We start from the raw sequence: 27,658 nt of genomic DNA, 5'->3' as shown, positions 1-27,658 counted from the left end.
GTGGGATGTGTGCACTCATTTGTTTAACTCTGTCTTAGAAACTATGGCAAGCACTACTCTTAAGTATAGAAAGACCATGAAAACCATCTGTCTTCAACTGTTAGACTTAAAATGCTTTTGCTTTTACCATCTGTATTTCAGTATCGTGAGATACACTGTTTAAGGTGCAGGCTAGTGTTAAATGTTGAAGATGATTACTTTTAAACTCTGATTTCTTGTGGTCCTGTGCACGAAAGATGCGCTGTTGTTTGTCAAGATTCTTAATGAACTTCTAAAGTGTTATTTGTTTTTTTAATTTTATTATTTACAGAAACTATATACAGTCTGTGATGTAGCAATGAATATCATTATGTCAAAGAGTACAACATACAGTTTGGAATCCCCTAAAGACCCTGTACTTCCAGCCAGATATTTTACTCAACCAGACAAGGTATACTTCGGCATTTAATTTTTCTTGAGATAAATCTGTTTAAATATTTGCTGGTTGTAATTCAGGGTTGTTTTTCTTAAATATTTCTTGTAACTTCAGACTTCTCACTCTTACATTGTAGTTGAAAATGTGTGTATATATTTTCATAAATATATTATATATATGTGCACACACCAATTTCTCTTCCTCCCTACTCCCATATTACCGTTCTAGTTTGAAAATTCAAAAGCATAAATGATGTAAATTAAATCTTTCAGTGCAATCTCCAGAATGTATCTATATCTCTCTCTTGTTCACTGATTATTGTTGTAATTGCCCCAACCCCCTTTTTTTACAGAATTTCAGTAACACCAAAAATTATCTTCCTCCGGAAATGAAGTCTTTTTTTACCCCTGGAAAGGTAGGTATGGTGTGAGGGGTTAGGGTTTGGTGCTGTTGTTTGGATTCTGGTTTGTCTTTGTATTTGGAGTGACAGTTTTGTTTGTTCTTTGTGGTTTGTTTTTTAAAGAAAAGTAGGATGTAATTAATGAAACACTGTTTAAGAGAAGAGATTGTTTCTAGGTATAGAGAAAGAGATGGGTAAAAGGAAAGCTGCTGCTGTGTATGCTGGGTGGTGGCAACAATAGGCAAAACCTGTTGTCTTTAAAAGGAGGGAATCCAAAAACACCCCAATGCAACCCATAGTATTTGTCAAATTTACAAAATGATTAACCTTTTTAGACTGCCGAAGACTGCAATGTTGCCTACAAAGTGGCAGCTATGGAAAACTCTAATAGAAATTATTTTTAAAATAATTTAAATAATTGATCTTTATATCAAATCTTTTTATCAAATAATAATTAATGTTTGGCAAAGTTGAATACTATTTTACAGTACCTTACAAAATAACTGACTGTTCGACAGTTTTGTTAATTTGTTCTTTTAGAATATGCATTCTATTGAATGGCAATGTTCTTTCTCACTAAAACTATACCCAGGTGTTCTTTAGGATAAAATTAAAATCTGGTAAAGGAAGTGACAAACTGTGATACTCATTTGGATTAATGCATCCTGTTCTAGATGACAAAGAACATTAATTTGTTACCTTGTGAAAAAAAGAAATTGCAACATTTTCATTACCCTTAACTTTGCTAATGAAGCATTAGCTGTCAGCTAGTAATTTAATAATAAATGAGGAATGCAAGCTAGGAAAAGAAGCAGATTTCTCTTTGAGAAATTGAAAGTCAACATTTATGGATTGGAGTAGATCATAATTAAAATTCATTTGAATCCTAAGTTAACTTTTATATTCTTTTAAATTTCTAGTGCTGGGTACTCTAGCTCTTCTTGTGTTTTTTTGAAACTTTGTAACAAACAGGAGAGGTGTATTGGACCACCAGAATTTTCAGTTTCTTCACTATCACGAGAGGAACATGAAATGAAAGTTGGTCTGGGGGAGTCTTTATTTTTGCAAGCAGAAGACTGGCTTGGGTGGATGTTAGTAGAGTGGATATAAGCTGGGAACACTGAGGGCAGGAAGTCTTAGAGTGTAGATTCTGTGAAAGGGAGGAGCTTTTTGTGCAGGCCCTTTTGGTCTCTCCTTAGCAGAAAGTCCAATTCAGTGTGAATTTGAAAATCTCTGCTTTGGAGCTCTTTCAACATACACTGATTAACATTCAGTTCTAAACTAATAGATGTAAATTGTTAAGCTGGATTTAGATCTCCAAGGTTTATTTTTGGAAAGCATATGCTATTTTTTTTTGTGCTCAGTGCAGAATGAATCTTTGTGAGTATAACATTCCCTCTGGCTATAAAAGTATAAATATAAAAATATAAAAAGCAGAACCATATTCCATGGTCCATAGCTCTGAAGAAGAAACACTTCAGGCTGATAAGATATGCATGTTGAACTTTTTGTAGCTGTCACAAACTGCAGACATAGCCAGAATCTAATATTGAAGGAGAAGATGGATAATGAGAAATGCAGGGAATGGTCTTTAGTTCAACATTTTCGTATATGGGTGTTTGGCATTCTCTTTAGGAGTAACTGAACACTTTCAACTCTCAAAAGTTAGTATGAGCTGGAGGCATTTAGCAGGTCTGAAAGATAATCCAGTTAAATTAATAACCTGAAGCTCACCAATGTCTGGAAATTGTGACACTTATTAAAATCCTAACATTTTTAAATCTGTGCAAGAAGTATCAGAATCTTCTCCACAGTATCTGGCTTTTGGGATTCTCATTTATTGCCAGTTGAAACTAATGTGGTTGCCAGTTTAATGTCTCCTTTGCTGAAAGGGCTGTCCTGCTGCTATTTCTGCTTCGCTGGGCCAGGTGCTTGTCTAATGCAGATGAGGGAGCTGGTTCAGGTAGATAAATCAGCAGAAAGCAAATGGCACACACGGTGACACAGTGCCTGACTGCACGGTCTGGTGAGCACACAGCACTTCCAATGAGAAGGGCACAGAGTCTTCTAAGGCTAGAGAGAAGAATACGAGCTTTGGTGGCAGCTAGTTATTTGATTGCAGCTCCCTCAGCTTCCTTCTGGTGTCTGTTGTAGCCTTCATATGAAAAAGTTTATCACTTTGTGTTAAAATTAACATAATGATTGCAGAAAGTGAAATCTGTGAATATATTAAGCATAGTACATGTTAACAATATCTGAACGTGTGTAGCTTAAAATAAAGGAAATATATTTTTGGTTTCAGCCCAAAGCAGCCAATGTTCTTGGAGCAGTTAATAAGCCTCTTTCGTCAGCAGGCAAGCAGTCTCAATCCAAATCTTCACGAATGGAAACTGTAAGCAATGCCAGCAGCAGTTCAAATCCAAGCTCTCCAGGAAGGATCAAAGGGAGGTTGGTAGACAACAAAAGATCTTTGATATTTCAAATATTTGTAATGGAAACTTTGAATACTTTTATAATGTTTTCTAAGTAAAACACAGAATTCTTTTATCTTACATTGAAGGAAAATTACAGTTCCACATTGGTATAACTGAAACCATGAATTTGACTTTCTAACTCCAGAAATAAATTTTCTTTAATAAAAAAAAAAAAAAAAGAAAGCCTTAAAACAAACAAAAAAAGAAATCCCCCAGAATCAACTTACATCCAGAACTGGCAGAAGGAGGAAAGGAAAGCCTCATAAGTTGTAATTTTTTTCAGGGCAGGGTTGGGTTTTTTTGGGATGCATTTTAGGTAGATAGATATATCACCCCCCACATATAAATGTGTGTGTGTGTATGCACACAGCTGCAGTCCCTGGGAACCTGGCTGTAATGCTACAAACACACCCTGCTCCTGCATGACTTCATCCTTGAGTCCTGCACATTGCTGGACTTAGCAGACAAGTATTTTTTGATTTTAGATTAGTTTTGTGATGAAGAGGTGAGTGTACTGTAATGCTACGTAAGTCATCTTCTAGGTATCTATCTTTATAAGTATAGCTTATTTTGTGTCAGTTTTTTAGGTTATTCATCAGTTACTATATCTTATGTTCATTTGTTTTTTAAATGGAAGTCACGCTGTCATTTATTTTGTTTTTTTCACTGACAATGAGAGATTGTATAGCCTCCCCTATTTGTATTCTTTCTACTGTTTCACATTCTTTCAAGACTGTTAGGAAATGTTATGTTTGAATTTAAAACTTCTCATTTGGTACTTCTGTTACTATTCAATATATAATATTAATTTTAAATGTAGTGCAGTGTTTTACAAGAAGTATTTCTCCACTAGGTGGTCTACAGAAAGGCTTATTTCTTACTAGTCTTGTAGGTTCACATGCTGCACTGTATTACTGGCTATTGACAGGTGGACTCCAGATTCTGCTCTATATCCAGCAAAAAGAATCTGAGATCAAATTTGAAAAAATGCGGCACTCACAGCCTAACATGTTCTGTCATCTTCATGATTCCTCCAGTTCACTTAAGTTAAAGGGATTAGTGTTTTGGGTAGAGATGCCAAAGACAAAGAGAAGAGAGAGGAATGATTCAGGATACACAGTATTTTCAGTTCAGTCTGTCTGAATGTGTACAGGCAGATTTCCGTCTTTTAAGAGGATGTATACAACCTAAGCTTCCTGTTACATCCCAGTTAATACAGACGGTATACCTGTAAAAGTGAGAACATCTTTGACTCAGTATTGCAATGCCCAGTCCAGGGAGTTGAGTTTGTGTGTTTGAATACCATTTTTCACTTCAACACATAGCGTATTTATTTTCATTTAAAAATGTGCACTGATATTTAAAAATGTTGCTTCTGCAGATGAAATGAAATTACTTCTGTATTGGTTTTTGTACATTACCTTTTATCTGTGGTTCAGTGTTTTACATAGGCACAAGGCATTGTTGTCCACATTTATATTTGTAGAAACTGAAATAAAAATGAAATTGCTGCTCCAAAAAGCAGAGGGAAATTTGAATTGCTGTTTTATTGCCTAAACCTCACCATAGGAGGGTGTGTGTGCTTTGGCTGGTCTGTGGAGATCTTTGATGGCTACAGGAAAGTGTAGGCAATTGAATGCAAACCCGTATCTCTTGCAACTCACACTCTTCTGTTTTAAAAGGCTGTTTATTTTTTCCCAGTGAAAAACAAAAATTGAAATCCAAACATTTGTCTTGAGACTTAGATGACGTAGCTTGTGATACGTGGTATCTATGGTACCCACAGTGAAAGGTTCCTTCTGCCAAATTGTTATTGGTTTATTAATAGATTTTTTTGGAGATTGTTGTCCTTACTATTTTTTTAATGATTGCCCCACTTAATATAATAATGAGGGAAATATATATATTTTCATCCTAGACTTGACAGTACTGAAATGGACCACAGTGAAAATGAAGAATTCACACTGGCTTCACCCTTACCAGGAAAGAAAACTGACAAAAGGGACGACTCTGATCTTGTAAGGGTGAGCTGTAAAAAAATAATGTGATGATATTTGAGATCATTCCAAAAAATATTATGAAATTTTAAACTACTGGAAAATGTGTTTAGAGTTGGATATGAAAATATAGGTTGCAAAAGACCTCTAAAGGTCATCAAGTCCAGCCATTAACTCAGAAGAATGAAGTCTACCATGAAATCATGTCCCTGAGATTACTGAGGCTTTGGAGAGAGGTAGTTTCCTTACTAATTCTTACCAATGGATACATATATACATATATATATATATATATATATATATATATATATATATATTTGGATTATCACTCAGATGTAGTACTTTAATATGTAAAAGAAGTTGTAAGCAAAATAAACCACCAAAGAAAATTATAATTGTATTGTAATTCTAAAAGCAGGTCAAATAAAATATTTCCCATACCACTAGTAAGTTTCACTTCTTTGTGCCTTAATAGCAGTTGACAGTGTGTACATTTTGTAGTATTTGGGATATGCATGAGAAAGTAATAAGATCAGATTTGCTAGAATTGGATTTTCTAGGCTGCATTAAAGATGTCCTGTATTTGATGTCGCCACTGCTTTATTTCTTTTTACTGTCTCTGACATTTCTCTTTTCTCTCATTATGTCATTCTGGTACATTTTTCTAGGTTGCTTGGGACATAAGCTACTCACTAGTAAAAATTCCTGAACTTTTGCTTGTCTTGGAGTATAACTAACTATCTTACACTGGGAAAAGCAAACCATTTTATAACTAAATAAGAAAAATCTGGAATTTCTTCTCAAAAAAAACCCGCAAAAAACAAACAACACTTCTGTAAACCTTAAAGTCTGAGAGTCCAGACAGCTCCTGGCATGCAATTCATGTTTAGAAGCATTAGATTGAACTGGTAACTACTGAGAAAGCTCAGTGATAAAGCAAATACAGGAGTGTCTTGAGAGCATCATTCCACTTCCAGTCTGTAAGCCAGTTGCTCAAGGTCGTGGATTCAGAACTCATTTTTGGTTTTTTAGAGATGGGGAGCAGATTACAGCAAGCATTAACTGAGAAGCAGGATTTTATTGGTATGTTAGAGGGAAGGGCTGTCATCCAGAGGAACCTTGACAGGCTTGAGGACTGGGCCCTGGGGGGGGAACATCAGGAGGTTCAAGAGCTCCAAGTGCAAGGTCCTGCACCTGGCTCCAGGCAATCCTCAGGATCCATAAAAGCTGAGGGATGAAGGGATTGAGAGCAGCCCTGCAGAGAAGGACTGGGGCCCCTCGTGTGTGAGAAATGGGGCATGAGCCTGCCACATGTGCTCACAGCCCAGAAAGCCAACTGTGTCCTGGGCTGATCAAAAGGGGAGTGGCCAGGGAGGGGATTCTTGATGTCTCCTCTGCTCTCTTGGGACCTTTATCTGGAGTGCTGTGTCCAGCTCTAGGTCCCCATTAGAAGACAGACATGGAGCTGTTAGAGCAGATCCAAGGAGAGGCCATGAGAATGATCAGAGGAACACCTCTGTGAAGAGGAAAGGCTGGGAGAGTTGACATTGTTCAGCTTGGAGCAGAGAAGGCTCTGGGAAGACCTCATTGCAGCCTTCCAATATGACAAGAGTATATAAGGAAGCTGAAGCCTCAAGTTGGCAATTCTCATCTTCTCTGTCTTTATTTTCCTATTCATACAAATGCATTTATGGATGTTCTGTCCTACTGTGTTGGATACAGCAGAGGATACAAATGAGGAAGGCCTTACACATTTCATGGTTTTAACTGTTCACCTTTCAAATAATCTTTCCCCCTTGTCTGGTATTGTATTTGTAGGTGTGTTCTTATATTTTTGCAAATGTTTTTGAAATTGCTGTGGTAAACAATCTGAGACAACTTGTATAATTTGAAGACTCTGTCTTGTTGGAGGAAGCTTCTACATGTGACTGTTAATTATGGCAGTTTAATTTTTTAATTTAATGGTGCAATCTTGCCTTTTCAGTCAGAGATGGAGAAGCCTAGAGGAAGGAAGAAAGGTGCTATCACAGATTCAGAAGAGAAGCTAAGCATAGATGACCTGAATAAACTGGGTCAAGAGCAGAAGCTTAGAGGTAGTCAACGGGGAAGGAAGAGACCTGCAGTTGTATCAGAAGCTGATGAAACACAATGGCAAGAGGAAAAAAGGCTAAAAGAAGATGTGATAGAAAGTGAGGATGAACAGAATAGTCCACCAAAGAAAGGGAGAAGAGGACGCCCTACCAGAACAAATAATGGGGCAACACCAAAGGAAGAACCAGCGGCAAAGTCATCAAAAAGGAGCAAAAAAAAACAACCACCAGCAGCTGCAGTAGAAGAGGAGGAGGAGGAGGAGGAAAGGCAAACAGAAAACATTGAACAAAAACCAAAAGGCAGGCAAAATAGGACATCAAAAAGAACACAGCAGAGGTAAGTCCATCTTCTTGTAAGCTGTGTATTTTTTATCTTTGGACACTAGTTATAATTTGATGCTTTGCAATTTGGGTCTTCCTCAAAACAGAGCAGAACCATCTGAAACTAGTACAGTTGAATCAGCACAGTCTACGCCACAGAAAAGACGAGGAAGGTCATCACAAACACCACCAGCACAGCAAAAAAAAGTGTAAGTCTTCTAAATCTGTGTTTAGTGAAAATTAAATAATACCTCTGTGCCCCCAAGCAAACCTTTACTGAAAATATTTCAGAATACTGTAGTTGACAGTTAACACAATAAATTGCTATTGTTATTTCTAAAATGTTTTCCTTAGCTGCTTCTCCTAGGGCATCTTACAACAGAGCAGGAGACTGTAAGTAATTTTAATGTGCTCAGGTAACATGTATGTAGCTTTGCTTTTCTAGGAGAAAAGTCAATAAAGCATACAAAGGCCTTGAAGATAGGGCTTTATTAGGACTTAAAGGAAAGTGTCTCTGTTGATTTCAGGTAGCAGGGAAGAATCAAATTGTTACTGTGGTGAAACATAATTGTGGAAAAATTAGTTTATTCTGATTCTCCTTAAATTAATGTTCACTTTCTAATTTGCAGCCTTCTTACTATCCACTTGAATCATTTTCATGTGAATAAAATATGTTGTGATTAGTGAAGGGTTGTAGCTTCTGAAAATTTCAAGGTGCTTTAAGTTCCTAAATGAAGGTAAACTCTGTCATTGGCTAGTTTCATTTTATTGTGCTTGCTGTAGGAAAATACAGGTATCTGTACCTTTTCTGTACAAGTATAGATAATATATGTAAGCAGGTGTGCACAAGGGGTTATTTGCCCACTTGTATCAAACTGCAGCTCTTGGAGAATATTTAGTTTTCCAGAACCTGATATAAATTCCTTGGGGCACTACCTGGGGACATCTACTGTCTGACACTGTTGTATATGTCTGTTGTCTTTCTGGCTTCTGGGCTTAGTTAGCATCACATTGCTCTTCCCCTGGCAGTGTAGTGCACTGACTTGCCTTATACCAGGGACCTTCCCTGCAGGAGAACCTTGCCTGAACAAGTTTGTACCCTCAGTTCGAAATCTGGGCTCACTCTGGATCACGTGATCTGGCATTTTGAGCACACAACATCCTGACCTTTCCATTTCCCTGCCTCAGGTCAGACCTCTGCTTCTCCTTTACTTTGTAACCAGAAACACAGCACTCAACACTGGTTGGTTACTCCAGAAGTCATTGCTACACATGCAGTAGCACAAGAGCTGGAAACTGCTACTGCCATGCAGGGAAGACAAACCAACAAGTTGTTGGGTGATGTGCTATGTGGTGTTTGTCAAAGATGCCCTTTACTAATATTTAAATAACTTCTCTCAGTGAAGTTGGTATGTTTCTTGACTCCTTTTTAAGCTGACAGTAAACTATCCCTACCCACGATTAGTAACAAGCATAGCTCTCCTTCACTTGTATGTATGTTGTTCCTGTCAGGGGGACCCCAAGTAAGTTGTTTCAGGGTTTAAAGTTGTTGGGTCTATTCTAGACTTCATTTAAAAAAAAAGAGAAGTGGGTCGTGTTTGTTTGTTTTATCAAACCACCCACATTTTAACATTTTTTTTTCCAATTCTGCAGGAAAAAGGTGAGACAGTAGCCATTTCTCAGTCTTCAAGGTGCATTGTAGTCAAGCCTTTCTCCCTCATCTACATCTGTTTTAACTGAAGGATGTTGATAGACTGAGCTGACATTTTGTACTGCAAGATAAATATATTTATAGCAAATGCTTAAAGCTTTCTGAGCTCCTTGGGAATGGATTTGGCATAAGAATTGGGGATTTTGCCTATGAGGTGATAATGTATCCTGTGGGTGGTAGTGTATAACCTATTTCTGATAGCAAATTGGGTTACCAGTTGGCACATGTGAACAGGCTTATTTTTGTGATATGTGAAAGGAGGATCCTAGCTTGTGAATAATTCTTCTGCTTCCTTTTCAATTCCGTTGCTTCTATCAGTCTTGGAAGACTTGAATTGGGCTAATTTGGGTTAAGGGATGGCATGTTCATTGGTTTGGAAATACTATAATTGCTATGCAGTTGAGAAATTTTATTTTGTCTGAATTTTAGTGATTCTTGGGATTGAAAATTCCTACCATTTTCATGATGTGATGGCATCAGAGTACAATTGTTTTGGATCTGTGCCCCCAGTGGAGGTTGAAGTCTGTCTGTTGTGTGCCCACAACTGAGTTTCTGGTTTCATTTCAACCAAAACGTCACCAACTTTGGGTGCACAAGACTGCACCTGCAGAAAATGGGATGATTCAGTGATTTGATTCTGAATTGTGCTACTGTAATGTGGATGCAGCTGTGGATATATCTGTAGTTAGCTTTTTTAAAGGCAAGGGGCGTTGGCTAATTCTCATTTAAAGCAAATGGGTGTGTTTTGCTCGTGGCACAAATCCCATAACCAACACAGACAGTTTAATATATTGTTGACTGATTGTTCTTGATTGTCCTGATTAAGGTATTGTTATACTGGTTATCCCTAAGATAGCTTGGGAAGATTTGCATTTAGGCTCATTATAGCATTAATTTAATGAGTAGCAATAAGAGTTCTTCTAGGTCTGAAAAATCATAGATGCAGTTATTCAAATTGGTTGTGTAAAAAGTCCTGGAGAAGTAGAGTACATCTGTTCATGGAATTGAATGGAGAGAAAATCAACAAACAGTATTCAGTCTCTGGCTGTTTGGCTTATCCTGTCAGTGGTTAGTGTTGTGTCAACCTATTTTGGCCTGTATTCTGGCACTGAAGAGAAAAATCTGCGTGTCTACAGAGACAAAATTGTTCAACTTTGTTCTCAAGGCCCTCTATCATGGAACAGTTTTGTTTTCAAATGGCATTGTCCAGCCTCCTAGTTTCACTTCAGTTCTGTGCATGGATGAACTAGACAGGTGTAAAAGACAGCAGCATTATAGAACATGGAATGGTAAGGCTGCTGTTTTTGTGAACTGGAATGTTTGCTCATACAGTTTATACATATTGCAGATGTACATGTGCTGTGAAGGTGATCTTTATTTTTCTTCTCATTGTAGCCGTGCAGGACGTTCCAAACAAGCAGCCAGTAAAGAGAACGAATCCAGTGAAGAGATGGATGTGTTTCAGAGTGGTTCACCTGTCAGTGATGACATTCCCCAGGAGGAGGTAATGGAAGAAGAGGAAGTTTCCACAATCAATGTAAGAGAAATGCCTGAGCTTGTCTTTGTGAGTCTTTGTGGTGTGCTCTGTGTATTGATGATCAAAGAATGACCTCTGTTCTTAGAATGACTTCTCCTCATTTTTAGAACTTAAACTTCCTCCTTTAAAATGAATGGGGTGGTTGTCAGCTGCCACTGTTCTGTAGTGGAGCTGCACTGTAGTTCCCTAGAGAAGCTGCATTTCTTAGAAAATACCACTTTTTGTCAAGCATCTTGAAGTTTCTGTCCTATGTAGCCTTTCTTGAATACCAGAATTGTGCAGCATCTAACAGAAATTATTTTCTAGGTAACTGCTGCCCATTCCTCTCATCTAGATTTTAATAGTGAATAAAACTTTATACAAAACTGACACACAAAATTAATAGTACTGGAAAATAAGCATGGAGTCTTGGGACAGAATCCTAAACTGATCTCTTCCTTTTACCAGCATATCTTAAAATGAGTTCACTTCTATATTTATTTCATTCAAATACATTGGCAATGTTAGTAGTCATACTAAAACTGAGAATGCCTTCATGCTTTTGGATACACTTGATGGTTGGAGCATCTGGGTGTATGAAAACTCTGAGAAAGGAAACTGCATTGTTGTGAATGCCATTAGGGATGCGGCCTCAGTAACATCAAATGTAGTTAGGTCCTGGTCATTGACTGAGACTTGTACTTGTGACAAAATGAGGAATGAATGCCAATGTATATGGATACTCAAACGCTATTGAGTGAGCCTGAACATTTTTTCCATTATAAAATGTATTTTTCTTGAATTTTCCAGAACTATTCTGTAAAAACATTTAAAATATCTTATCTCCAAATAGGTCCGTCGCAGAACTTCCAAAAGGGAAAGACGATGAGTGAGCATGTAGTTACCAGCCTTCCAGGTGAAAGTTTTGAAGAATGCTTTTAATATAAAGCTTGAGACTGAATGAAGCTGTTAGTGCACAAATGGGGTTGCTGAAGAAAAGACAAAACCTGTTTTACTGCCCCTGCATTTGCAGTCCCTAGGTCACAAGCTTTAGCCACACACATGTTGATATCATTAACTGTGGATTTTTGTGAAGTGTAATGTGCGCTGGCTTTGTAGACATATGAACTAAAGAAGAAAACTGTAAATAGTTCTTTTTTTAATGTTTCTGACTTATAAAGTGCTTGTATAGCTTTTACCTGCGGCTTTAAACTGACAGTACCCCACTGTTTATTGGATCGATTGATTTAAAAAAAGAACAGTTTGTTGAAAATTGATCTCAAGCAATATCTGTCAGTGTTCGTATTTGTACTCTTGTTGACATTTAACTGTGAAAAACAAGTCAGTTGAACAAATAGTGCCACATTCTTTTGCCACTATTTGTTGAGGAGAAGAAGAGGAAGAAAAAAAAAAATCTTTGTTTCCTTCATAAATATACCCTAGTGTTTACCTTCAGGCACCTCCCTATCATCAGAGGTGCTGTATTACTTTCTTTTGCAGTTGAACAATATTGGATAGAATAATACAAGAGAAATGCAAATGTGGAAAGAAGTTTTTGTTTTACGCCTCAGTATTGATGCCAGACTTTTCTGGACTTGTAGTGGCATTGAAAATTCAAAAAGGATTTAAAATATTTTAATTTTAAAAGTGTGTTATTAAATAATGTACTGAATACCCTACCCATTTTATCTTCCCCTATCAGTTTTTATTAATCTACTGTATCAATAAAATTCTGTAACTGAGTTTTTAATAGTCTAGTATGTTAATGTGTATAGATATTTCCTTCTGAACATGATGTTCACAAAGAGCAAATTATTACTACATTATAATATGAAATCTGATATATAAACATTAGTGAAAATACAGTTCTTATTACAATGTAAAGTTAATCACAAAGAGAAATTTTATTGATGCAGTGTGTCTTTATAAAGCTGTTCTTGAGAGCCAAGTGTTTTGTATTTTATAGTGAAGTTGCATGTTTATGAAAAATGTGCTGAAAATGGGATGTAATGTTTTTTTTGAAACTCGTATCTAGCAGTAGTATATGGTAGGTTGCCTCATGAGAGATCCTTTTATTGAGAGTTTATTGTACCTTTCTGTTTTGTTTTTGTTTTTTGAGCCAAATTTTTTTGGTATGAAGAGCTAAGTTTTTGTTGAATAACCAGCTGGCAATTATTACAGTCAAGGTATTCAAGATTTGAATGAAGCTCCATTTTTATTTTGTGCTACAATAGAGAGAGGCTGGATTTTTTTTGTTTTTTGTTTGTTTGGGGTTTTTTTTTTTAGTTATAATCTGCAAAAAAACAAAAGAAACAAAATACAGAGAGCAGTATCCTGTATGCAGATTAACAGTTTACAAACTGTCTTTGAACCAAAATATAGAAGTTACTATACTCTGCTTAGCCAAGCACACATCATAATTTCAGGTGCTGTTCTTCCTCTGGTTCCCTACAACACATGAAAAATCGATTTCTAACCTAAGAAATTTTATTTCATTGAATAATGGAGCATTTTCACATAATCCATCAATAAATAAGTTATTGTTGCAAGGTTGCCTGTAAAGATGATAGGAAAGGATAATACTAAACCACAGATTTTCTGATTTCCCACCTGTAAGATCACTAATAAAGCAAGCAACCCTTAGAATTTTTTCATTATTCCCTTTTTTTTTGGTACCACTAGGAAAAAGTATTATAAACAATTAGATTATTCTGCCTCATCTTAATTTTCCCCCTCTTCCAGTATTCAGTTTTTCAACATTTATACCTATAGATGGGGGAAAATGCTGACTAGAAAGGCAGTAATGGTTGATATCAATTGACTCTGAAATAGTTGGCGCAACGGAACTGGCTTACCTACGCTTCAGCAGTGCAAATGCAAGTTGTTGAGGGTTTTTTATGGTATAAAATGATTGAAAGCTAGCTTTGTATTTTCCTCTTTGACAGAATTGCACTGAAAACATTTATGGAAGATGTACCTTTAAGTCAATTTTATACAAAAGTATGAAAAATTAATGCTGAAACTGCTGCAGACTCTTGAGGCTTTATGTGCATAAACATGGTTAGGTTAAACTTCATGGAATATTGATGCACCATTACTGATGATAATGTTTATTGTAAATTTAAACTATAGTTTTGCAATTTAAATGTTGATTTCTTGGGTAATAATGTGTAAATCATTATTTCTTGAGAAGTAGACACAGCAAATATGTCATTCTTATATTCAAACCTCTTCTAAGTTCATTCTCATCTCATATAAAGAAAATGAATATTTTATGTACTAACATTTCGAGATCTGCATACAGTAGCTACAGTAGATTATAATTATGTATAAAAGATAAATTGCTAACATTCAGTTAGCATGCTCTTCTGCAATGATAATGTTAAGTTTATAAAAATGTACTGTATTACATTAAAAGATCAAATTGAACTCACTGTAACAAGTTCCAGTATGACATTTTTGTGAGATTACCAAAGTATCTTGCTGTATTTCGCAGCAAATAAAGCTTTTGTTACATTTCCTTTTTTTTGCTGCAGTGCAACAGGAAACTTTCAGTGATCTGTAGTTCATGTGCAAAATCCAAACAAGGATTGTAATCTTTATACTAGTGTTTAAAAATAATTCACTGATTCCAGAAGCATGGTGGTTTTTTACCTGTCACAGACTGAGTTTATGAATATTTAGGGCTAGCTAACCCAATAATAGGAAGGAAACATGAAAGTGTTTGAGAGTTCTAATGTGACTATACCTGTTCCATCTCAGATATTAGAATCCTGTATTAACTATACTTGACTTTGCCAATTGACTTTATTTTCTAGTAAAATTGAACCCTTTTTCAAATATTTTGACACTTGCTGTTTTGCCATTTGGATCTCTGTGAACAAAAATATTAGTTTACAAAAATATACTAATATTAAAGACATTTTCACCAAAAATGAATATGCTCAGTTTGTGAGTAACTTGCAAAAAACTTAAGTCTTGAATCCTAAATACATTATTCTGGCATAGCATTTGTCATCAGATACTCTAGAAAAGGCACCACCAAACATGAGAGGGATGTGTGCAGTTTTCTTGCTGCTTTTATTTGCATGTGTAGATTTTGACAGATTATCTAAGTCTGCTTTTGTGAATGCACACAGCTTTTGAATCCTGCAATTTTATTTAACATTCCTACTGATCCCTATCACTCTGTGGGGTTAATTCTTAAATGTAGTCATCCTGTGCAAATCCTGTACAAACCCAAGAACGCTGTTTGAATATTCTCACGGTTGTGCACACAGAGGATACGAGGACCTTAAAACAGGACACCAGCAATAAGCAAAATTCTGAGTTTCCAGATAGAATAATTTTACAAACTTGCCTGTGTTTAAATATACTTAAGTGTAGAGATGGATATATCTCCACCTCATCCACGTAGGTACAGCACATATTTTACAAATACTTTTTTTAAAGAGACACATTCAGGGACACTACTGTCTTCGATCAAAGCCTCATGTCTACAAACACACATGACTAAGATGAGTTCTAGATGACCATCCTGCTACTCTGATGGTTCTGTAGTGACCAAAATTATAAAATTCACTTGACCAAGATCAGTTGTCCATGAGGAGCAGAAGAATCTGAATCCATTTCTTTTTCCTATTGTGCTCACAGATTGCCATTCCATACTTGGCATCTTTGTTGGATGTTGCCTTTACAAAAGATGTTTACTAATTTAGGTGCAATATCCTAACACTGACTGAAGTGACTTCTGTTTCACAGACAAGCAAACTTCCTGACGTTTCAGTAGGTTTGCCCCACATCCTTAGGATGCCTTCTTCATTGAGTACAGTACAGCTTCTGCTATTTTGCTGATCATGGAAAAGTAAGAAGCTGAATGTTGGCAACTGGTATAGAAATACAGAAAAAACCTTCCACCTGATTTGCTTCCATGTTCTTCACATTCTGTTGTCTAAAAGAGCCAGTCTCTTCACAGTGATCCCTAAGTGCCATTGTATTTGTGTGGGCAGGATAAACATGGTCTTGTACAGTGTATACAGTAATGAAAAGGTTTCATGCTTGCATTTTTTTCAGTGCCTCAGTACAGTCATCATGTAGCTTTTAGTAGCGCTTTCATTTCTGTAATGAAGAGGTATATTGTATATTCTTTTTGAAACAGCAGCATCATATCGATGTAAGAAGGATGAAAGCATCTAAATACAGATTTCTACCCCTGCAAATAAGTACTTCGGTAGTCATGTAGTATATTGGAATTACTTTAACATACAGGTTCCTTGAAGGATGGATAACATAAGGTGTTTGATTTGGCTAGCTGTGTTTCCCATGCTTGTATCCTACCTCACATATATAGACACAAAGGAATGCACGATTTTGCCAATCAAACCAGCGTTACTGAACACTGTCCCTGCTTACTTTGAGGTAATTTTGTTATTAAAAAAGAAAATGCAGGTCACAGATCTGTTAGTGGTTCTGAACAGATTCAGTGAGCTGATGGCTTCAGATAATATGTTCTGTAACACTGTGTCAGCATTGTTGGTTTTTATTATTTTTCTGTAGGTGGAGGACAATTGCACGAGTTACATGCAGTGTAAGAGAACGTGAGAACTTAGCAATATCAATAGAAGTAACTTCATTTGCTGTTACAGTATAGAAGATTGTGTTAGAATGAAACAATCTTATCCTAAAAAGCTTTTTCTTTACTATGTTGAGAAGACAAGCTGATAATGTAAACCAGCTTTCTTCTTGATCACAGCACCTTGAAATAGTCTGGTTCAAAACAGCTGGCTTTTTTGGTAGATATGCTTTAAACTTGCAAGCTCCTTTGTTCCTTTTAGTATATTTCTATTCAGCAAAATTAAATTCTTGTAAACTAAAGATATTTTGAAGAGGAGAAGAGTTTTTAATCCTTATTTAATAAAATAATAACGTGTTCATTTTAAGCAAAGAGGTTTTGGGGGGTTGGCTTTTGTTGGGTATTTTTTATAGCCATACCTATAGGTGCAGTAACATGTTACATGATTGTGATGTGCATCACCATTTTTCTGGAGTCTTTGACCTGCAAGACACTGAAAGGCAGTAGAAACTGCCTTTGTATTTTCCCCAAAAGGCATTTACTCTTACCCTTCAATGACCTTTTCAAAGTTGAATAAATGATGGTTTAATTATCTTCTGCTATAATCTCTATGGTTTAGGTGACGAAAAAACAACAGTGGTTCAAGTGTGTGGTTGGGTGAAAAGTGCGGTATTAGTGATGGTTATTGATTTGAAAGGAGATGGAGCAATCAGTTGAGAGTAGGGAATCAGGAGATAAATGAGGTAGGAATGCAATTTCTTGATATGAGATGACCTGTGATAGGAATGTTCTACTCAAGATAAAAGCTGAGATGAGGAAAACTAAGTTGTTGATGATTATATTATTATTTGTTAAAGAGAGGAGAACTGAGGATATGTTGCTTTCTCTGAGTTGGAGAAAAATGTGTAAGAACATGCATAGAATTGAGACTAATGCCAGGAGCATTTGTGGAAAGAGGGTGATGGGTACTGCTGAGGGCAAATGCCATTAGTAAGGAATTTGGAATAGTTTGGCAAAAGAGGATTCTAACCTCCACAGGTAGGAAGTAGGGCAGCGTTCATTTGTGTGCTAAACTAAAATTAGGGCAAAAGAGGTCGAGACATAAGCCATTGGGAAACAAGAGCTTTCAAAGCTGCCTAATAGCAGCAGCCTGCACAGATCCACATTGCAGATAGCAGCATTTAAGCATTGGAATGATGTTTCCTACAGTGCCTCTCATTAAATCTTTCAATACAACCTCTTTTCTTTGCAGCATTTTGTGAAACCCTGATTATCTGGTCTTCCTTACTAATATCCGTATACTTCCTTAGCAGCCTGGGATGATTCTCCCCTGCCTTCACATATGGATGTCCTGTTCTACAGGACCTATGCCCAGTCACTGAGTCCTGTGCCCAGTCACTGCTGCTCTTCATTCCTTTCAGTGGGCTCCAGCCCAGCCAGGTTTCTGAATCTTTGTTTGCAACATGGGCTCTTTGCTGAGAGGGTGCTCAGTCACTGAATGGCCTCCTCAGGGAAGCAGTCATAGCAACAAGCCTGACAGAGTTCAGGAGTGTCTGGATGACACTTTTGGTCATTAAGTTTATTTTTAGGTCGTCCTTTGAGGAGCAGGGAGTTGGACCTGATGATCCTTATGGTTTCTTTCCAACTCAAGACAGTATGTGCTGCTAAATGCAGTTGTGCTGCTTGTTTCACAGTTGAGCTGTAAAGCGAAAGCAGTCCTTGGACTGCAGAGTGTATTCAAAAAGGTGCAGACAGGTTTGGTAATTCACAAGAGAAGTAGTACTTCTCCAAAACTGGGAAGGTGTCTTCCAAAATGTGTTATCCAGTGAAATGGCAAGTAAGGACTCCCCTGAAACATAAGTAGCCAAGTATGTGTTCCCAAATACACTTTGTTTTGTAAGTCAAAAGGAGGAATAATATGGAGAGATTTAGGCAGAAGTTTTCATTCATTCATTGTTACTCCTGGTATTAGGAAAGAAACGAGTCTTTGGTAGGAATGTGAAAGAAAATTATGACTATTACGGTAGGGAAGATCAAGTTTTGCCAAGCCATTTTTTGTAGTCATGGAAAGAACAGGAAAAGTTACTCAGGAAATATGTATCACTTCAGCAACATTTAATGATTATGTACTTGGGTGCTATCCTGACAAATGTGTGATAGTGGGCTATGGGATATTACACATTCTCCATGGGATAGTATTTAATCTCTGTAAGGATCTAAAAATTAATTTTGTTTTCATCTGAAGCTGTTGTGTTGATTTTATTGTTTATCTTTCTATAACTGTTATTTAATATCTGATCAGTATCCATCACCTGTTTTCAACTTTTGCATTTAAACAAAATATGGAAGTGAGAGATGGCCATGACACAGAATTGCTGTCATTTAGTGCTATCATATTTACTTTAGATAAAATATTTGATGTAACATGAGAACACTTTAAATCCATACTTAATTCATCAATATGTTCAAAACTTGTGACTTTGTCATCTTAGTTTCTGTGCTGTTTGATACTGAATTTGGAACATCGTTTTATTTTGTGTTGTTTTCTGTTTATGGAAGAAAAAGAAGTTCTTAGTATCGTAGCCATCCCTGCTTAGGACCCACCATCTTATTTAAACTCAAGACTGATGAGGACTTCTAAATAGTTGTTTAAATAGCTGGATTGCCCTGTTTTCTTATAAAGGTAAAAACTGGCCCAAGTGTTCCTCAGTTAAAATTTCTGGGGTGAATGACTGAGACAACTGGAGGGCTTTTCACAGTGGATCCCCTGTTTGACTCTCTGGATTCCATGTTCCTGTTAATGAAGTGTGATGTTCCTGATAGCCATTACCTCTGCTGGACATAGGGAGATATTAAAGCTCACATCATTTTCTGTAGTCTTTCAGCCACATTTTTCCATTCCTATGTTGTGGTAATTTCAAAAGAAGTGGGAGTTTCATCCCTGACAGGAAATTTCTTTAAATCTTTAAATCTTTTTCTTACGAGCCTTTTGCTTTTATGTATCATTTGTCTGTCATGGTCTTGATATTAAAAGGCATTTTGTTGTTTTGGGTTTTTTTTAACCAGATAAAGTCAGACCTTTGCACATCTTAAGTTGTTCGGTTCCCCTGCAGGCATTCTGTCCAGGTGTTCTGCTATTTCTAGCCAGTAACTGTATAACAGGATAGTAGTCTGTGTCCAGGCCTCCTGGGAAATACTTTTAGGAGGTGAGTGGTCAGAGTGGCTTCTGCCAGGACTCGGGTGACTTCTGGAACACTAAAGATCTGCTGTATTCTGATATCCCCTGTACACCTGCATGCAGCCTCATCCATGCTCTCACAAATCTGGATTTCACCATACAAATTCCATCATGAGAGCTCACGGGGGCATCTGGCCCACTGACGTGACACAGCATGGTGGGTTTTTTTGAGAACCTTCTCCTGTGCTTGGCAGTGGCCAACTACTGCTAAACTACCAACTGCACTAAAAGTGGTGTAACAATTTCATGGGAGTGCAGGCCAGCTCACCTGAGGAGAGCATTAGTTAGTGTATTCACAGTGGTGAGCTTTGAGAGACACGAGCATTCTACTTGGGTTTTCTGTCATTTGGTATCTGCTGCCGATACATTCCTGCAGCTGAGAGGTGCTGAAATGCTGAGTATGAGAGGAGTGAGAATCCAGAATATGGCAGCTTTGTGTATGGCAAGGGGAGCTCTGCTGTCTCATATGCCAGGGAGAAATACAACCATGTAGGAACCATTGGTAATAAAGTAACAGATGTGTGTGTTTGCTTCCTTTCTGCCATTTCTGCTGTTAATCTTCGGAAACATCTGATATTTTAATTTTCTGCAGAGCAGAAACTGAAATGCAACAGTTTTGTCACGTGTACATTTGTAAGAGAGGTCATGTTGGGAGTATGTGCTGAAAAACCCAGGTGTTCCATGGTCTTGGCTTCTGTGCACAGCTGTGGCAATGTTTATTTGTAAGAATTCCAGTGCCTGTTGAGTTGTGCCTCATTATTTTTCCCCTTACATCTACATCTTTAATGTGCTGAAAACGGTTTGAAAACAAGGTTTCAAGACTTAAGTATTCTCGAGTTTGGTTTTCTTTGCCCAAGATTTCAGGCTGGTGTTTCTGGTGGGCTTGTGAGAATCTTTTGCTTGGTGTGAGAATGAAGTGGAGTCTCAAGGTCTTATTTTTCCTCTGGTTCCTCGATTTCTTATCTTACAATTCTCTGTGTCTGGCCAAGGTGTTCACAGCAGCTCGGACACGATGCGACTCCCCCCGTGATGGGAGGTCACTACCTCTTATACAGATAACTACATGGTTATTATTTACCATTTCATACCAATGCCTAATATCTATACTAGAAGGGTCATTTCTACTTTAAACCAATCCCCTCAAACTACTTTGTGCCCACGTCACTGCAGAAGATGGATGCCAAGGGAGAAGAAGAAGAACCCAAGGCACCGCCCTAAAATCTCCATCTTGTCCCCCAGTCAGCTCCATTCTAAAAACCCAAAACTACACAACTTTCCACTCAGTGATAAACTACACTGCTATCTTTCACATATTTGTGACTTGTAATTCCTCACTGTGTTGGAAGTTTTTCACATGGACTGAAAACAAAGCCTGTGTCTTCCTGGGTTCTGTGCCAGGCAAACCCCCCTGCACAGACCCCAGACCCTCTTTTTCAGGTCCCAGGCCTCTCTGCCGAGGTCTGTGACCTTCTAGGGCACCCAGAAGGACGCTCTGGACTCTGACAAAGTATAGTATATTGTTTTTCTTATTTGAACCATGCTTCTTACTTTTCTTCATACTGCTGTGGAAATAGTGACTAGGAAGAGGAGAGCTACCAAACTAAGGAGAAATCCTCATGGGAGAGTGGAGTTCACTGTTGCTCTACACAACAGGCAGTATCTGAGTTCAATAAAACATTGGCAGTAGCCATGGAAAACTCCTCAGAAGGAAAGTGTCATATGCTGAAAAATAAAATAATTGGCATATACCCTGTTATCTATTTGGGATTTTTGTATCTTTTATACCTTTCTGTTTCTTTTGATGTTTCTGCCGTGTTCCTGTCCACCATTTTTACTGCTCCTTTTTGTTAGTCATGTCTAATGACACAAATACAAGTAAGGAAAACCAAATTTATCTTAAGAAAAAGCTTGACTAAAACTCCTAAATTCTGCCTGCTTTGCATCAGCAGGTGCTTTCTGCTCTTTTCTGTATGTTCCTGGGCCCACAGGGCTTTGATGAACAGCGGTGATTAAAAACAGCCACCGAGAACAAAGGTTCATCCTCCCCCTCATCACTGGAACATGTACCTGTTTGCACAGATCTGCTGTGGCTGAGAGCCAGAGCTCTGCCAGAGGAAAACTCATAAATGAAAAATGATGGAATGGAGTAAGGAAGTAAATATACTTTTCAAACCCTATGAGAATATCACAGAAAAAAAAGGAGATTCACATGGCCTTTTTAAGTAATGCAGTGAATTTGATATTGGTGGTGTTTGAGTGACTTATTGAGAAAGTGTCTCTATAAATAAAAAAATCAAAAGTATTTCAGTCCACTGGAAAGAGGAGTAAGTTCATTGAATGCTGCATGGACAGTCATGTGGTGACCAAGTCACATAATGCTTTCTCTGCTGAAGGGAAGCAGTATAAATTTGTGTTACTGAAAGAAAAGGGGCAATGGATTTGGATTCTGGCAATGGGGTATCAATTCTCTCAACTAAGTGAGCTTGTGTCCAAGAGAGCCCTTTGCCCAGTCAGGATACAGGATTAGATGATTTCCTGCTGAGGTGGAGCAAGAACGTCAAGGAAGGAACATGCAGTTAGAGATACATAACAGGCATTGGTCAAAATTATTTTGCCAGTGAAAGATTTAAATAAACAATTGTGGATGGAGCTGTGAGATGAAGATGTGATTCCTGGGATGAGAAGAAGCTGCAAGCTAAACTCCATTCTGGACTGGTCCAGGTGGTAATCCATAAAATATCTCAATCCAGGCCATATTTGAATTAGATGAGACAGGGAATGAATATTTTGGCTGCTCATATTAAAACATAGTGAGTTTTTTTCTCTTACACCTGTAGATAGCCCAATTCTTGGCTTAGGAGGTATCAGTCAACCAGAGGGGTAGAAACAGTGGTTGCATGAGTGGACTCAGAGAGCTCTAGGGCTACTCTGCCTCAAGGCCAGTAACGACTAGAAATGTCTGGGATCTGTCCTGGGATGTGCTGTGTTCAGTGCCTCTATCAGTGACCTGGGGGAGATGGCAGTGTGTTCACTTATGAAGTTCCCAGATGACAGAACATGGAAGGGGCAGTCAGCATGCTGCCATACAGAGACACCTAGAATCCCTGGGGAAATGGAACCACCTCATGAAGTTGAATAAACACCCATGGGAAATCCAGCCTCTGCACAGGAAGAGCCCTTGACCATGATGCAAGGCTGGGGACTGACTAGTTTGGGCAGCAGATCTGTTGAAAATCAGCTGGGGGAGTTGGTTTTAGTACATCACAGTAGGATGTATTAATAGGAGCAAAGCAAGTGGGCCATTAGTAGTAGGTTGTGATTATCCCCTCTACCCAGTACTGTTAGACCACATGTGGGTACTGTGCTCAGGTTTGGCACCCTGAAACTTGATAAATTCCTGTGAGTTCAGTGGAGAGCTGCCACAATGGTCAGGCCTGGAGCACAGGCCTGTGTAGGGAGGCTGGTGGAGCTGGACTTTCAGCATAGCTTTGGAAGGAGGCAAAGAAGAGCAGCCTGCTGACACTGGCAGGGAGGGCCTGAGATGATGGGCCCAGGCTTTTCACAGCAACACATCGTCAGAGGAAGGGAGACAGTCAGACACTGAGCCTGGAGGCTCAGGGAGAAGCTTATAAAGACAAACTGACCAGAAATGGATCAGTAAGGCATGGGATCAGGTTGCCTAAGGAGAATATAGTCTCTTGTGTAGATTTTCAAGAGCCAGCTGTGTAAAGCCCTGAGCAACTTGGCCTCACCTCATGCCTGACCTTACTTTGAACTACATTTTGGCTTACAGACCTTCTGAGGTCCTTTTCAGCCTGAATTATCGTATGACCCCATTCCTGTAACAGCATAGCTTTTGAAGTGAGAATCATGAAATAGGACAAGTTTCCCTGGCTTGACAAATTTAGGTCACTCTATTATAGCATTCAATTTTTATTCTACTTGCCATTTAGCATCACCTCTGGTGAGTGTTAGCATAGTTTAGAAGATAAATGCAAACAAATAGATTGGTTATTCTTAATTTTTTAGATGTGGGTTCAAAACAGTTTCTCATACATTTGTGACTTATATATGCATACATATATATATAGCCATGCCTGCACATATGCAGGCAGCTTGAAATCAGATTTTCACTTCTAGATGATTTCTAGTTATCGCTACCAGAAACATATCCATTGTTATGCTAATACAGTATTTATTATTATTAGTAGTAGTCATGTAGTATAGTCAAGGCCTACTATGCCCATGGGCTTAATTAATGGTTTTCTTAATCCACTGAGTACTAAATTCAGATCTTAGGATACTGTGGTGGACTTTTGATCTGGATAAGTAAGGAACTACTTCAGCATAGTGAGGCTTGTTTGAAGAATTTTAAATTCTTTTGGTATGGTAAGATGGATATTCCTCAGTGAATGATTGCCAGCACTGAAGATAAACTTGGATTGCTGGAGACAGATTTGAGGAATTGCACATCTGTTGGGGCAGCCAACAGGTGCAGCACTTTGTGCAGCAGTTTCTGTTTGATACAGACTGCCTTCTCAAGAAGCAGACAACTTCAGAAAACTGAAGCCTGGTCCATGGGAGTACTTCAGCTTCCAGAGGTTCCTTGCTGTCTCCAACTGTCTGCCTTCTAGGTAACTGCAATGAAAATACCAGCCATGGGAGTAAACCCCTGAAGAATTACATAAGGAGGTGAGTGTTATTGCTGCAGTTGAAGGAAGACACTCTAGATGATTTATCTCACTGTACAAGGACCAAAGACTATGGATATCTGTAGTCTGACCATGCCTCATCTGCCACGTTCTTCCTCTTTTAATGGAGATGGTAATGTTTTGGCTACTGCAATGTGTGTGGCTTATAGCAGAGAGACCAGGTTGGACCTTGACCTTTCTATCCTAGAAAGACAAAATTTTAGCCCCTACATCTTGAAGAGAAACTCTGCATTGCCTTCTCTCCAGTGGACTTTTTAATGCACCTAAACTGGACAAGTTAAAGACCCTGATTGCAGAGCTGTTCTCCTGGCAAGGACTGGAGAGTAAAGGATGATGGAACAGCTTCTACCTCATTGCAAAAACGTTTTAACGCATGGGGATTTTTGTCACCCAGTTCTCTCCTATAGCACTAGAGATTCCTAAGAGTTATTAATGAGTAAAGGGTGTTTTATTAAGTAGACACAGCACTGTAACGAGGACTGTTTCATTAATGTTACATTAATGTGGTATTCCATAGGGATAAGTCTGTGTGTCCCTTCATCACAGAACTTATTTACTGAAGAAAAAGCAAGCCAAAAGAAATGCAACGGGCCTTTTCCTGTGTTCTGTATGTAACAGTTATTGGCAAGAATTTTAACTCTCATTCCTGCAAGGATGGCTTAGGGTTTCTTTTAGGATGTGGGAGATGCCTGCGTGTGTGACGTGAATAGTCAAAACCAGGTCAAGCAGAGGAGTTCATGACTGGACTGGAATTTGTTTGGGGGAGAGGCTGAGATCAAGGAATGGAAATACAAGAGAGACAGACTGCCTCCAGGAGTGGCCAGAAATGGGTATCTAGGGGCAAAGAAGAACAGGATAAAAATATATAGTAACTCCCCCAGACATCGCTGTTGCTGTGAACTATTTTCAGTCCACAGGATTTCCTGAGCTAGTTGTGGTTTAACTGTTTAATAACTTTCCATGGATCTCTCTTCCAAGTCCAGCTTCCCTTTCAGCCCAGAAAAGCTACACAGGCAGGGTGCTCCCTGGCAAGCAGCTACTGTGTGAACTGCTTCTGATGATGTGTTTCTGAATCCAGTTCCTGCTGCTTTCATTGGAGCATGCCTAGTTCTGCTGGCAGAGGATGTTGAATGGTCAGCCTTTGACCACTGTTAATGATGCTCAGACATTCATGACACTGCTTCAGTTACCTCTGGTTTGGGATTTTTTTGAAGACTATAAGGAAGCCATTCCATGTCTTACATTTAAAAAATGCTAGCAAGGATAATCAAACTTTCCAAATTCTGTTGTTTATTTTTGACATCAGGAGACTGGCACTGTCCCCAATTTTGGTATAGTGATGGTTCTTTATTTCTTCTTATAATTCCTACCACTGGGTTTTCTTCTTTGAGCACTGAACTGCTGTTTTAATGGAAGCATCTACCAAAATGTCGAAGTCTTGCTCAGGAAGGGTAACAGTCAGTAGAGAGAGCATCTAGAAAATTCCCTAGCTATGGAAGAAATTTAATTCTTCCAGCAGAGACTGCAATCCTTTACCTTACCCAAATAAAGCTTAAATAGCAGAAAACATGAGAAGAGACAGTACTTCCTTAAACTGTTTTTTTCCCTTTAAATGCTGTTTGCTCTTTGTCTTGGACAGCTGAGCCTTCTTGCTTAGGACCCTGAACACTGCAGTGGCCCCAGTGTAACAGAAGCTGTAGGTGAGCCAATATTTCATTATCCAAACCCAGGATAGAATTTCTTCATCTGAAACAGTTCAGTTTCCTCTAAACATGTATTCTTGTTAAATTCCTTCAACCTATTAAATACTCCCAAATTTCTCAGTAACTCTATTACCTTGCTTACATGCAAATTTTTACAGAATCAAAGTTTACTTATGTCTTCAGAAGTGTCTGCCATGACAGCTGCATTTGCCACTTGATTATCAGACTGGAATTTTTGTAGGTAACTGCCTCTTTATATTTTTTTTCTGCTATTAAATTTTTTGCAATTCAACCCTTTGCACACACCAAACTCAGCAAGACAGTTTTTTTTTGTTTACAGCAGGATGAGAAAACTTGTCCAAGATCAATTTGTAATTCACTGGAACAGTGATCTGGTTTTCATACCCAAGGAAAGGGTGTACATTTCTCAGTTTTATGACAAGTATAGTATTTGATGATCTTAGTAGCTGGTAATTAGCTAGCAGCACATATAGAATGGCCATAATATTCTGTTAGTCTGCTAATAAACAGTCAAAAAAAACGCAGCAGTGTAGGCTTTAACACCTGAAGAGGAAAGACCTCACTGGTAGTGCCACTCTGTTAGCAGGAGCTCCCAGTGCTTACAAGTTCCTTGTTACAAGCAAGCAGATTTTTTCATGTCTGACTTCTTCAAAATTATGGCCAGCCCTGCAACATTTGATTCTTTAACTTGTGTTTCACTTACCATGTGGTGCTGTCATCTCTTTATGCTTTTTTGTCTCCCTGTTCCATGTTGTATTAGCATTTAATGTGAATGAGCTTCATAGCCTTGATTTTATATTTTCCTGAGTAAATATATACTTCTAAAGGTTCTTCAGAAACACGTCTGATTGTGTGAATGACTTAGGAGGCAGCTGAATGTGATCAGCCATGAAAAAGGTGCCAACCCTCCCACACACAGATTTCATGTTGCTGCGAACAATGCCTGAATGTGTCCATGATTCTGTTGGGTAAGATGATGTCATCCTGGCTTTTTTCTTGCTTACATTGGTACAGATGTGCACATCAGACTTCGAGAGACTCGAAAACTTCATGCTGTGATCAGTGACAGAAAGACAGAGTCATAATGGCTCAAAATATTTGGTAGTTTCTCTAACATTGAACAATACTGTCACACTGGGATCCCCTGTGGCTTATGGTGAGAGGGATCCTGGGAGCCAACTCATGGTGGCCTGATCCGGGGAGCTGCAGGCCAACCCAGGGTGTCCCACTCACAGCTGCTGTCCTGAGATGGCAGCAGCAGGTTGCTCCCAAGCAAGGGAGAGGTGTAAGGGGACATGTCTACACCTTGCTCCTTCCTTACCTGAGCAGGAGCCCCTTTGGGCTGAGCTCTGGACAGGCAGAGGTGCTGGGCTGATCGCTCTGCAGACACTGCCTGAGCAGCTGTTCCCCATCTCCTCTGGGGGAAAGGGGCTCTGGGGCCAGGCAGAAACATCCTCCTGCAGCCTGGGGTTGGCCTGCAGACCCCGG

The 27,658-nt window shown here is 38.5% G+C and overlaps 1 protein-coding gene across 3 annotated transcripts in view; it reads left to right on the top strand.

Annotated features, from left to right (window-relative positions):
• PDS5B (PDS5 cohesin associated factor B) overlaps positions 1–16,361 on the top strand; it is a 101,619-nt gene extending 85,258 nt beyond the window's left edge. Inside the window, exons 28-35 of one of the 3 annotated variants that reach the window (XM_083854748.1) lie at positions 311–430; positions 768–830; positions 3,118–3,263; positions 5,208–5,307; positions 7,271–7,713; positions 7,805–7,906; positions 10,804–10,945; positions 11,778–16,358. In XM_083854748.1, coding sequence (XP_083710874.1) covers positions 311–430; positions 768–830; positions 3,118–3,263; positions 5,208–5,307; positions 7,271–7,713; positions 7,805–7,906; positions 10,804–10,945; positions 11,778–11,813 — 1,152 coding nt within the window. In that variant the 3' untranslated portion in view covers positions 11,814–16,358. Of the gene's footprint in view, positions 1–310; positions 431–767; positions 831–3,117; positions 3,264–5,207; positions 5,314–7,270; positions 7,714–7,804; positions 7,907–10,803; positions 10,946–11,777 lie in introns of all 3 variants that reach the window. The other 2 variants (XM_083854747.1, XM_083854749.1) reach the window with 2 other exon arrangements.
• The last annotated feature ends 11,297 nt before the right edge of the window (positions 16,362–27,658 follow it).

Source organism: Zosterops lateralis (genome assembly GCF_965231275.1).
Source record: "Zosterops lateralis genome assembly, chromosome: 2".
NCBI lineage: Eukaryota > Metazoa > Chordata > Aves > Passeriformes > Zosteropidae > Zosterops > Zosterops lateralis.
The sequence above is the reverse complement of the archived record's forward strand: the minus strand, read 5'-3'. Positions and strand labels throughout refer to the sequence as shown.